This window comes from Schistosoma mansoni, chromosome 3 (assembly GCF_000237925.1).
Source record: "Schistosoma mansoni strain Puerto Rico chromosome 3, complete genome".
NCBI lineage: Eukaryota > Metazoa > Platyhelminthes > Trematoda > Strigeidida > Schistosomatidae > Schistosoma > Schistosoma mansoni.
In genome coordinates this window covers 24,701,903-24,715,957 of record NC_031497.1, presented here as the reverse complement: position 1 = coordinate 24,715,957, position 14,055 = coordinate 24,701,903, and the positions used below count along the sequence as shown (strand labels likewise).

The window sequence follows — 14,055 nt, the reverse complement described above, 5'->3', positions numbered from 1 at the left end:
TGAACATCAACTCTGAGATGCAGGTACATCTAGCTGACGAGTCCCAAAGGGGACAAAACGCGCGTCCTGGATTCCACTGCTAGCCACTATCAATCTTTGCTTAGAATGCTTGTGAATTAAGGCAATATCGAGGCAATCCGCACAGTATGCACACACGCCAATAAGAGACTGATCAACAGCAGTCCTAAACATCAACGGGAAGATTCAAATAAGTAATACTAAGTGAAAATATAGTGAACAGTTAATTTGCAAACTATCAATCAATTGTCTTAATTTGACTGTTTCTTCCGCAAATATCCGTCCATAGTCTCCGATTATTGCATTTTCATACCAATTGCATACGGTTCCCGTTCTCTCCTTATCGATCTTCTACTGAAATACATTCAATGCCCGACCATCACCATATACTACTTATGTGGATGTCAGTAACCCATACCACAATTTATTTTATTTATTTATTTAAACACATATATATTGGTACAAAGGGGCACCAGATACATATGCGCCACACAAAACAATGAGAATGGGAAGAGAAAGGGGAAAATGCATATGTATAAAAGAAAAATCAGAATGAAAAAAAGAGTAGAGTAATGATGGGGAGAACTGAATTATACAACCAGAAGACTCTTTCAGTTAAGAAATTTATAAACACTCTTTATGAAGAAAGTAAAAGAAGGTTAAAGCAGGATCGCCACTAGCTTCTATTATGATCCATATCTGATAACATCTCTAGCCACTGTGTTGCACCATATCTCGGACTTTATCTAGGGAGTCGTGAAGGACCAACAGAGGCTAACCCTTTGCAGCTTTCTTTCATACCACGACACCATGTCATACACTGACCTCCTCTCCGCTTTTTCCAACCAATCACAGCGTCGGCAAATAATGCACGTTGTGGAATTTTCTGGGACGACATTCTTAGAACATGTTCAAGCCACCGAAGTCAGAACCACACCACAATAGTATAAATGAATATCATACTAAACAACTATAGAAATTGAATGAAATACATAATATAAATTTATCAGAATACCCATAAATATTCCTACTGTAATAATCAATAAATGCAATTTTCAGTATTCTGCTATCAATTCTGTTATACAATGATTATATTAAATGAATCTCAATCATAATTTGCTTCTGATCAGTCACATTTACAATGTTTTTTTCTTTTGTTTATGGTATATATATAGTGCTTTACATATAGATTGACAGGCATAGTACCACTCTGTTTTTCTTTTTTTTTTCTTTTTCATGTTTATTTTCAACATGACAACCATCAGATTATGTCATACTTTTTAATGGTAATAGATGAGTGGTGTACGGAAAAAATTTGTGATTTTTTTTTCTTATTTTTCCAATGGATTATATTGATCATTGTTTGCTGGTCATAATTGAACTAAACACATTTCTCTCAGTCAACTATATATGTTATGAATATATGTGTTTAATGTAATTGAATTCTCTTATTTGAATGGTTCAATTATGAAGCTTTTATTGATTGTTGTTTTGATTAGCATGGACAGTGGTTACCTATACATGTAGCTTCACAATGGAACCATCTAGCTTAGAGAACTCAACAGTATCAATAATATCCGTCTGATCTTCCTCAGCATTTCAAAGTATATATGTGTAATAAATACCTTTTGTACTTTATTTATCCATTTGTGATTTAATTTGTACAAAGAATAATGAACTTCTTGGCTTGACTTTAGTAGATCTCAAACATCTTTGCTAGCCTGTGAGTAATGCAGAAGAAATATTGCTCAGAATTCACAGTCATTGTATCTGTGTTGTGCTATGTATGTTGTATATTGAGCCGATATCAATTAAATTTTCTGTAAGCGTACCTTGAACCTTGTTATAAGTCGTTTGATTAACGCTTATGTGTGAAACTATAAGCTTCCACTGTCTTTGAATAGAGCTTCGACCTTGGGTAACCAATAAAACGATTGGTATGTTCTTAAATGTGCACTTATTCGCAAATGTGACTATTCAATATTTATATTTCTTCCTTATACTTATGTCGTAATTGATTAATAGATAGACAGATATCATTAACACTGATCCTGGCACAGATACATGTTGGCACAATTTATCATACTAGATTAGCACAACAAGATGTCATAATTAACATTTATATTTATGTTATTGACGATGTTATGCATTTCAATTTATCATAAATAATCCTATAATTTATTGTTTTCTCTATGGAATTGATAGGTTTGTATACTTCCCCGTTATCATTACTGGATACTGAATTCCTTGAAATGAATTCATTGAATTTCAATGAACAGGTATGTTGATTTGTATGTTTACTTTATGATTAGTAACGTTTTTTTTACAAATATTGAATGACAAATTTACCAACTTATCAAATTTTAAATAATGATAACCTTCATTATATTTTCCACTTAAAATATTTTATAGTGATCGAAGTGCTGTATTGTTGTATCATCACGGCGTTTGAAATGGTATAGGATCGAGGTAGACACATACAGAAACGCTTTTTTCTACGTTGATGATTTAGATCAAACAAGGACTCATCCATTATCAGTAGGGATTTTGTGGAGATTTCAGTATTTTCATGGTTGAAATCATGAGTTAGTTGAAGCTAGACAACCATGGAAAACCTAGAAGCACTGAACGGCCGTTTCGGCCTGTTGTGGGACTCCTCAGCTGTGCGCATTTACGATCCCGCCTCGCGAGATTCGAACCCAGTCTCGCTCCCGAGCGCTTAACCACTAGATTCATTCATTGTTGTTTTGTATTCAATATAAACATTGTAGAGCAAATTATGTGAAAGGAATTTCACTGGATAATTGGTACTATTTTAACATGGAATATATTTGTTTTAACAGGCTGTTATAGATACTCATGGAGATCCAAATAGTTATCACATAATACTGTGTTAATCAATGAATTGGCATATAAAGTATACTTAAATCAAAGTGGAATCGTTTGTAAACAATGAGAATGGGAAAAGAAAAGGTGTAAGATGCATATATATACATATATATAAGAGTAGTGATGGTGGAAACTGAAATGTACAACCAGAAGATCTCTTTCATTTAAGGAAGTTATGACCACTCTTTATGAAGAAAGTAAAAGAAAGTTACAGCAGGATCGCCACTGGCTTCTACTCTGAGCCATATCTGATAACGTCTCTAGCCACTGTGTTGCACCATCTCTTGGACCCCATCTAGGGAGTCGTAATGGACCGATAGAAGCCATCCCTTTGCAGCTTTCTTTCATACCACGACACCATGTCATACACTGACCACCTTAATGATCATATAAAGAATCTGGATATAATTGAAACTGCTAGACTTACATAAATAAGGTTCTTTGTATAATCTTTTAAAAATTTCAGTATAAAGAAAATAAGAAGGGGGGTTTGTAGAGATTTTAGTAATTTTATATAGTTGAGATCATGAGTCAATTGAAGCTAGACCACCATGAAAAACCTGGAAGCACTGGATTACCGTTTCGTCCTCTTGTGTGACTCTTCAGCAGTGCACATCCAGGTTTTCCATGGTGGTCTAGCTTCAATCGACTCATGATCTCAATTATATAGAAAATAAATTATAAATATTGAAGAACCCATCTTTATTGTAATTTTTACAAATTATAAAAGTATTAATACATTAAATAATCAGTATTCACACATTCACATTTCATTCCCGTCTTGTTTATATTTGTTTGTATTTTCATATAATTCGTGTGTGTGTGTGTGGCTAAAATGTACCTTCGTCAATGTTCAATAATAATAATTAAGTAGGCAGATATTTAGCAATACAAATATATGTCGGCTGATATATACTTTCTGTAATACAGTTGTAACGTAATTACATTTTTTTTCCTGTTTCACTTATATTGTCTATTATCTAGTTCATTTCCATTGGGGGGTTTTTCCCCCCCAATATCTACTGTTTCCTCTTTTCTGTATATAATACTAAAAGCTTTATTAGTCTATGTAAAAGTTATCCCCAATTTTTTTTTCTTTGATAAGGTGTTTGTTTGTTCAATTGCTTCAACTAAACATAATGCTTTGATTAATATCATGCACGTTTCTAATTTTCGTTTGTTACATTATCATAAAAATGATCACAAAAATCCCCAATTCATAGTTGTATCTTTTACCGTTGTGTATATGGATGGATAGTTTTGTAAGTATGTGCTAATGTTGATTTGGCTGATAACATCGATCCATGTATAGTGAAAGCCAAAATTGGATATCCTAATCTGGTTTATTTTTTGGCGTTGCCGTGATGATAGTTTGACTATAACAGTTGAATCTAGAAACTCATCAGTGAATGTAGTTTTTGTCTATTTTCATCAAATTTGACCCATCACGGCTGAGGATTATCGACTATTCCGTATTTCATCTTCATTGTTTTTGAAAGGGCTCTCAGATCCGATGGTAAACTATATTGGTAACTCCAAGGTCTGACAGTGTATGTTTGGGAGCAATGACGATAATTCACCTAGTAGCATCATCTTGCAACACTGGCTCCGGTGGGCTAGTCATGTGTTACAAATGTCAACTTAGTGACTTCCACATCGTGTATCATTTGTCAACTCTGGGACTGGTTAAAGAAAACAGAGATGGTACAAAAAAAGGTACAAAAAACTATACAGAACTGCTCTCTTTCGGTAAATCACAACTCCCTAGTTGGATTTCTAGAGATGGTGCGGCTCGGTTAGCTAATGGTTAACTACGTTCGGATTTGGGAAATTTTGTGAGATATAATCATTCCCCTAATCAAAATACGCTTGGTTGCTATCGATTATAAAGGAAACTCATTTAGAAGTATCTTACTGTTAAACAGTATTAATTCCTGAACCACTCATCATTTGGTTATCTTGATAGCTGCTGACTAGTTAATGATACATACTTTGTTTCATGAAGTTAAAAGATTGTTGATTAATGCATTCACCGGCTCAAACCCATTCAATTTTGTATAGATACCTGGTTAGCATCATCAAGCCTCACATAAATGATGTGATTTAAGATCGATTACCTAAACTTATACTCTGGGTTACTAAGTCACACTTAATTTTTGTACTTGCCATTGGGTCAATATTTATATAATAACTGGAGAAACAACTGAGTACTCGAATTCGCATTTAGACTCAAAGCCCAATAGTTGGAATTGGATCTCTGTAACCCATTACACCAACGCTCCAGTATTATCATTTCTTACGTTTCCTAAAATTTAAAACATCCATTTAATTTTGTTTTTAATTAGTTCTTTTGTTGTCATTTTCATTATTATTTAACGGATTGTTTATTTTAATTTTTCCGCTGAATTGATTTTCTGTTTTCAGCGTTATCGTGGGAACATAGCTAATCATCAGTATATAAATGGTATGTTTATATATATTTTTTTCTAAATTCTCTCGTACATAAACTTATATACAAAGTTGAAACTGAACGCTTAGGTTTTATTTATTTATTTCAACACATAAATATTGGTACAAGGAAGCACCAGATACATCTGCGCCACACAAATCTCATTTGATTTGTGTGAGGGATGTGATACTGCTCAGGTGCCCAAACTGAAGCAGGTGGTTTTCTTAGGAGGCCACACCCCGAGCCTTTGACCTGAAGGTCTAGTCCACAAGGTAGTGGAGCATCGTGAGGAGATGCAGTCCCATGGTAGCCGGTGACTAACAATTGGTTTATACGCCATTTGTTCCTTCAGGATACTGGAGCCCATATGCACCATTGGTTTAGAATCAGGGTTTTCCAACTCCCCTAGGTGGACACTCCACATCCACCAACCCGGTTAAAGCGCTGGACATTCGCTTTTCGTCCTCTCAATTTCGTAAACAACAGTAATGCCACTGTGAGAATGCAGTGAGTAGGACTTGTTTGGCAGAGGCTATATACGCGTGGCCATGTGAGAGCGGTTCGCAAGGGAGAGTGGACTCTCCCCACTCTCGGCCGTACCAGGGCATTTGGGGGATAATGTAATGTAAAAAAATGTGCAAAGTATTCCACAAAATTCATATTACTAGTCCATGTGGTGAAAGTAGCTAAGTTTTCAACTCCTATAACACTGTATACAATAACCATTTATCCCCTTCCTGGTCTTGTCCAATCCAAAAGTATGAAAATTTGTGCCTGGTGAGATTTAATAAGGGAAACTATGGAAGATTAATTTAAACAAACAATGATTATGTCCTTAAAAGTGGAATGAAAAAATTAACATATTGTTATATCTAGAGCTTTAATTCTTACTATGCTGCGTACTACTAGACTACTTGAACGATCGAACCCGCAACGTCGCAAGAGAGAAAACAGAAGACTAGTAAGTAGGAACTTTATTCCCCAAAACGGTGTCGAAATATAGTACAGAAATCTCATATATTCATAGTTTTTGACAACCAATAGGCACATAGGGGATCATTCTTCTCCATCCAATAGGGAAGCTACATGTCGACATTCTAGAATATTCCCCCAGCAGTGATTGGATGGAATGTCTTCGGCTCTTTCTGGGCTTCTTGAGGCTTCCTAGAGTTTACCAACGAGCCGTACTTACACATATATTCAGGAAAGTAATGAATCAATAGTAGATCATGTTTGGTTGTTACAATAATGAAGGGCATTCGACCTGGGATAATCTTGAAGAATAAAAACACAAGTTTCAAAAAAAAACTATTAAAAAGACAACGAAGTAGTAGAAGTACGTTCTGTGGATTTAAGTTCCTTCACAGAAGTATCAAAAGATAGCTACTCACATAGATCTGAAACCATACAACAGGATTATTCCCCATGTCACCTTGAAGTTAAGTTGAATCGGGAGAAGGTTTTTCAAGTCTTACGACCTCAGTTGTTAAGTCTGATAGTTAAGTTAAACGATAATACTTCATTACAATCTATTACTGTAACGGGTGTATGTGTCATCAATCATAACGAAGATAGCCAGTTCGAAATATCATACACTGGGATTATTATTATTATCATGTTTGTTATGATGACAATGAGAATAGAATCACTTTAGGAAATCAAGTTGTTGTTGTTGTTGTAATGTGTAGAGTTGGATGGTGGCTAGCAGATGAATCTAGGACGCGCGTTTCGTCTTACTTGAGACTCGCCAGTTGAACGTGCCTGCATCACAGACTCGATATCCACTCCGGGACTCGAACCCAGTACCGTTCGCCTCAAATACCATTCTGTGATCCACTTAGCTACTGGTTTGTTGTTTTTGCTTTCGCCTCGAAATATACTTTTAATTTTGTATGTTGTCGTTGTCATCACTTGTACTACGTTAAATAATAAACATACAAACACACATCTATCAGCATATAACAACTTCACATATAGATTATTTGGTACTATACTCATCTAAAGATTGTCATATTGTTTGTATTATTTTTTTGGATTAAAATTAGTTTGTTTACTGATCAGGGTAATGTTATCATAAATAAATGTGTTTTTGGTCATAGACTTATTGTATTAAGTTTCAAGAAATAATTAAGAGCTTAGTGATATACCTGTAGCTCCTCCGGGGGCTACTGCCGGTCCGAAGCCTGGGTAAAGGAGGAGGGTTGGGCATGGGGTTAGCCACCCCATCCCGTAGAAAACCAACTCGCTAAAAAACGCTAACCAGAAAAAATTATTCAAGTAAGTAAGATATGCATTTTAGACTGCATTTATTAGTGTCTTACAGTGAGAAATCCATACTGGATAAATGTTTCATGCATTAAGCAGATATCTGATCACACATTGTTGACAGCACCTCAAATGTGAAAATAATCGTGTATTTTTTTTCTATAGTACTCATAGATCAATAGCTTGATAGTTTAAGGATTCATCTTTCAATCATTAGGTGTCAGGTTCACATCCAGCCCCACTAACATCGGTTCGGGCAACCAGTTAGTATCATAAATCCTTATATAAAGAGTATCCTTTGAAGCAACATCAATAAAATTATACTTAACAGTGGTATTCAACTTCACTTTCATCCTGACTACAATCTGATAAATTTGTTTTAAACAATCAGACCCCGACTCCCTAATCCCTTTCCAGTTTCTTTGAAATCTTGCACTATTGAACCTTAAACAGAAAAAAAATGGGCACGAGGTGTGTAAGAAGCGTTGCTTCAAAGGCTAACTTATATACAAAAAACAAGGGCATATGTAGTGTGATCTCGGCAATACAATCCTTCGTTTTTCATAATTTTCTTGAAGGTTTCTAAACAACATGGATTAGCCAAAGTATTTTCAACACTTTCTCAACCTCTCAAGACTTTGGGGGGGGATTATCCAGGTTTGTCTAACATAATCTCTTTGATTAGTGTTTACACAAGGGTTACAATTTAAATTTCCTGTTTATTTGAATCATTTTTCACTTATTGTAAATGTTAGTTCATCTCATTTTAAAATTAGTTTTCATCAAAAAATGACTACTGTTTTATCTTGGTTTATGACTACTTAATCCATAGCTCAGTGGTTAAAGCTTTCGATTTTTAACTACCATTTCCTACTTTTAGGTCTTGCTCCACCTGCGTAGATTTGAGCAGCCATTAGTTCCATTACCCCTTTACACATTAAATGTGGTTCAAAACCATGTACACGTAAATGCGTTTGCAGTAGAACTCAAGCACGTTCAGGTGTCATGTTAACCCAGTCACATTGAACTAGTATCCAGTAATTCGTACTATCGACACACACTTATTATTATTCACACTTACTTTTTCATGTGAATCTCCAAAAATCATTACTAATCACTATATTCATTACTTTAATAGTAATGTGTTCTCTAAACTAGACGTCTTAATTGTAGAACTTTCATTTTCGTTCCTTACAATTCAGTCAGCGTCAGATAAACACTTCTATGTAAAGTCGACGCTGATGATATGATCCAAATCAAGAAGGAAAACTTTTTACTTAGATCATTTGCCGAAGAAAACATTCAACTAAACTATAAATTATCTCCATCTTTTCGATATTGATTATTTTCTGTATTTTTTTAAATCTATTTTTACTACTTATCACAATTGATGATTTCTTTATCTTTTTTTTTCTCTTATCGTTTTATTACTTTACATCTTTTTTTTTGGGGGGGGGAGGTTTAACATTTTATTATTTTATTTCGCTATTCTTTTTTTACCATTATGAAATATATATATGTTGTCTGATTACAATTTTACTCTTAATCCCACCTAACGATTGAGCTTTTGTTTCCATTTGCTTGTTTGTTGGTGGTAGTTAAATATCTACACGAAATAGAGTTCCTTTAAGAAACTTAAGTTTTAATTCTATACTATTTCAATTATATATCTGTGATTTCGCTGCCTTCACATCTTCACTGGGTATTTGTAGACGTGTGCTCATGCGCACGCACACACACACACACACACGAACACAAGTACGTGCACAGTTCATTGTCCAATTATTTTTTTTTTGTTTTTTGGAGAAAAACAACTATACAAAAAATGACAATAAGCTCAGTAGTTTTATCCTCATTCTCATTGTGGTTTGTTTTGCTAATTTATGTGTCTTATTTTCAAGATGAGTCATTCATGGAGGATTTGTACTTGTTTGGTTGTTTGTTGTTAACTTGTTTAATTCTCTCTGTTGTCATTCTATTTTCCTAGGACTATCTTAAAAATCCTTTTACTTTAATCTAACCGGAAAGACTCTTCATTCATTTCTATTTAGTTTTGAATTTTTATGTTCCCTTCTTTAGTTTAGGTTTACGTCGTTTTTTTTTGTTTACTTTTTATTCTCTAGTGGAATCTTTTACTTTTTTTTGTAGAAGATGTTTTATTTTGGTTTGAAGGGGTGTTGGATAGATTAATTTTCATTGGTAGATTTAATTCGCCATAGATTGATTTCATTTGGAGTACTACTAAAAACCATGGTGCACTAGATAGCTTTTCCATCATAGTACAGAACTCCTCAACAGTTCACATTCACAACCTTGCCATTGATCAAATCTAGAATCTGTACCTTTTGTGGCGAACGTTTAATCCCTTTAACCAAACTACAGTCAACTTGCGTGTAACGTAATTCATAATGGTTACAAAGTTTTTCTAGTGAAATGTCATAACTGGGGGACGATCAAACATGTCAGGGAAAAAGTTATCACCAATGGCATTAGATGATCGTGAAGTAATAGAATTGGATTCTGGCCCAGTTGTTTTAACAAATAGGTTCTGTTTTGGTTCCCTGGCTGGGCCACAAGTACGCACTGCTCAGAAATCCTCATACTAGGACGTATAAACTATAGGTTGCTCTCTGGTTTTCAATGGTTTCCGTGATCGATATCGATCTGTAACGAGTTGAAAAACTTTTGTTTTACTCTTTAAGTGATTAGGAGGGTAGGCCATTGCTAAGAAGCCCAGTTTCCTTATGTTCATCGTAAACGCTTTTCTAAAGTAGATTCAGTGTTTATCGTTCGCTTGTAATTTATACATATAAACTTCATGTTTATTCTTCATTAAGTGCTTCGTTTTAGACTTAAATTTTTGACAAAATCGATCTTGGGACCTTTCTTTATTAGTTCTTCCTATATACTTACTGTCATCAATACATGTAAATTCATAACTCTGATTGATGGTAGTTAGAAGAGTACTGATTCACTAAGTAGTTGTTGATTTATGCACAAATCATTTCAGCTGGAAGAAAGCTTCTTTCTTGTGCTACCCTCTTAATTTTCTTGTCAATTTACTCCTACCTAACATATAACATGTACGGATAACTGATAAAGTCTGACTTTTTTTTTTACCTACGATTAGAAGTTAAATATGACACGGTTTTTTTTAGAATATACACCTTCTATAAAAGTATGTACAACTATGAAATAACTCACAGTTCGTTATTCTTTCTCTGTTACAGATTTTCATGTTAAATCAACTGACCAACAATCAAATACATCAATAGTCGGTGTTGTCCCCTCTTCTTCTCCATCCACTAATGTTACTATTAATAGTAATGCCATAAATACCACTACCATTAATAATAATCATAATAATTTGAGCATTATTTATGCTACTCCTCAACCTCAACGAAATCATGTAAGTGTTATTTTCCCCTATAAATTGAACTTTTTTTAAATATTTTTACTTGGACTATGATTCCATGAAAAACAAATCAATTCATGTTACCTACTTGTCATTGAATCTTCATTGGCTTTATCAGAATTGAGTGAAGCTATACTGTATCAATGACCTAGAATGATTCTTGGAATGACCTTGATAACAGGAAGTCCATAGTTAATCTTTCAAGAAGACAGGTGTTATGAAAGAATTATTTATAATACAGAGAAATAAACAATGAAGAAATAATACAAACAGTGATAAATGGTGGCTATCAGTGAAATCCAGGAAGCGCATTTTGTCTTATTTACTTCGTACGTACGTACATCAGTTTGAGTTGCCATACCACATTAACACAGAGATGCAGTTGTCGATTCAAATCCCATAGTGGTAGAAGTAATAAGAGTATAAACATTATGTGAAAGATTAGGGTTTGAAGATGTTATTGAAGGAGTATAATGCAGTGAAATAAATTTGGAAAGAGAAAAAGGATAGGGGCATAAAGAATTCAGAAGATTATAATCCGGGAGAACACAAAGAGTGGATGCACCTTTACCATTGCAAACGATTTTGAGCCATGTCATTCTTCCGATCATTATTATTATTATTATTACATTGTTACCTTCAATGATGTTTAGCTTAACGTACTGTTTCATTATTGGAATAATTTTGTAGGTATTTTTGTTTGTGACCTTTTCAATATCTTCTAAAACTTAACTAATTAATGGATCAAAATTAAATCTTCGGTCCACTTCCTAGTTCCTTGCATTGTTGTCTTTCTATTGAAAACAGCTTCAACGACGTTAGCCATATTTTGATTTCATCTATCAATTATTTAATATTCTCACTCAAATTCTTCATCATCCAAACGATAGATGTCATTGTATACTAATATGAATGTATGTTTCAATGATAATCACACAGTGACTTTAAAGTATTCATCTGAGTGCTGATTAATTCGGTAATATAATACTCCATTGTTTTCTGAGATACCCTGATTGATGTCAACCTATAACGACTGCTACCTACAAGTGTGTTGCGATCTTATTTTAAAAGATTAATGATAATATTCATTAATTTCCCTTGTTTCAATTCGATCTCTTTTACAGCTTTCTTCCAGAAGTGGTTATCATCATCGAACTTCCGGTAGTACAGGAGAAAATAGTATATCTTCAAGTGGTTCGTCACATTTACGTGCACAAACTCCAGATCCATATGTGGATCGGCGTTTAGGCTTAGATAGTCCTAATCATCAATATCATCAACGTCACTATAAACATTCGTATCAAAATGAACCGCTCGATTTAATTAGTCGGTCGAATTTCAACCAAACAGATTATATTTATCATTCCAATAATAACAATGGTAATATTAATAATAACATGGGTTTATCTGTGATTTCGGATCGACGCCGACGTGTACATCCCGTTGATGATAGCGGTAAATAAAGTATTATTATTGTAATCGTAGATCGTTTACGTTTAATCTTAAAATTAACATTATATAAATGCATTTCAATAACCACGTTACCGGTCTATGTATTCTTATAAGTTCTATGAATATATCACCCTGTTGATCTATGTCTAATCAAATAAAACGCGGTCCTAACATGAAACCTGATGGTTGAGAGTCAAGTTATACGATCCACGAGCTTAGCTGCTACCTCCATTTGATGATCGGGCTTGCCTTTCACGATGACTCAACTGAGCTATATTGGCTGAAAGACATGTTCTTTTACATTTTACTATTCCAGGTAGGCCAGTTGGAGAACGGTAAGACTAAAAGCAGAAACTTATGATCCCTGATCTCAGGTTTCATGAAGATGTTCTGTCATATTGTGTCAAATTAATTTGTTTGTCCCCATTTACGTTCCCGTTCACTACACAACTGTTAACTGTAAGATGAAATAGAACTCTTCTAACTTCCTTTAAATATCATTTATGATATTTTAGTTGTACTAGTCTATATGTGTTTTGTACATATATACACCAATTAAAACTGACATTATATTGTTTGAAATGGAAATGTTCTCTCTTAGTTTAATTTCATGTATGAAACGACTTCTGAATAGTCTTGAACAAAAACTTAACTATACAGACTTTCTGATTTTCAATAAAGTTCTCTGTGGCTTAGTGGTTTATACTAGAAGTAGCCTAATTTGTAAAGTACTCATCATTATTCACACTAATCTTTGTATGTTTCTGTAATAATGACTGGTTACTTCAACGATCTACCTTCGTTTACTCTAAATCAAAGTGATAACTTTTCATTGTTATTACTTCTTAAGGTTCTTATAACTAATTGACTAATGATATCAAAAAAAAGCTGATAGCCATATAACTGTCAGTTGTTATTTAATAATCATTGAATTATGAAAATTATTTTCAAGAAATGAAACCGGTACTTTTGTGTGAGTATCTATGTATGTATGTGTTTATTTGTTTACTTGTTTTTGTATCCATCTACCTGAACAGTATACGTGTGTGTGTGCAAAGTTATATCGATTAACATATTGTATTGTACAGCAAAATGGACATACATTTAGACTTGCAGAAATAGTAATAGATGTCTGTGCTTTACTTTTTACTTCTTCACATCAATATGTTTATTTTATACTGTCATTCAGTTTACTGAATCTATTTGGTTTGATTTTCACCAATTCATTGTATTCATTTTTTTTTCTGTTTGCATAAATTTTGGTGTAATTGTGCGTTGTGGTGTGGTATGATGTGTTAATTTGTCATGGTTGCGTGTGTGTGTGTGTGTGTATGGTTCTGGCACTAACATATTTTCATGCATATTACAATGAGCAACTCAATGTAAGTGGATTTTGTTACATTCGAACAAAGAATAAATGAATAGTAACCGCTAGGAATGATATATATATATATATATATATATATATATATATATATATATATATATATATATATATATATATAACCAATGCTGAAAACAATCACTTGAGATTATTGTTATTTACAATGGAAATGACTACAAATTC

General features: G+C 33.7%; 1 protein-coding gene across 1 annotated transcript in view; it reads left to right on the top strand.

Annotated features, from left to right (window-relative positions):
* Smp_141790 (membrane associated guanylate kinase inverted related) overlaps positions 1-12,499 on the top strand; it is a gene marked incomplete at its 3' end in the record, with an annotated part of 65,839 nt that extends 53,340 nt beyond the window's left edge. The window contains exons 9-10 of the mRNA XM_018799760.1: positions 10,852-11,030; positions 12,161-12,499. Coding sequence (XP_018651517.1) covers positions 10,852-11,030; positions 12,161-12,499 — 518 coding nt within the window. The remainder of the gene's footprint in view (positions 1-10,851; positions 11,031-12,160) is intronic.
* Between the last annotated feature and the right edge of the window lie 1,556 nt (positions 12,500-14,055).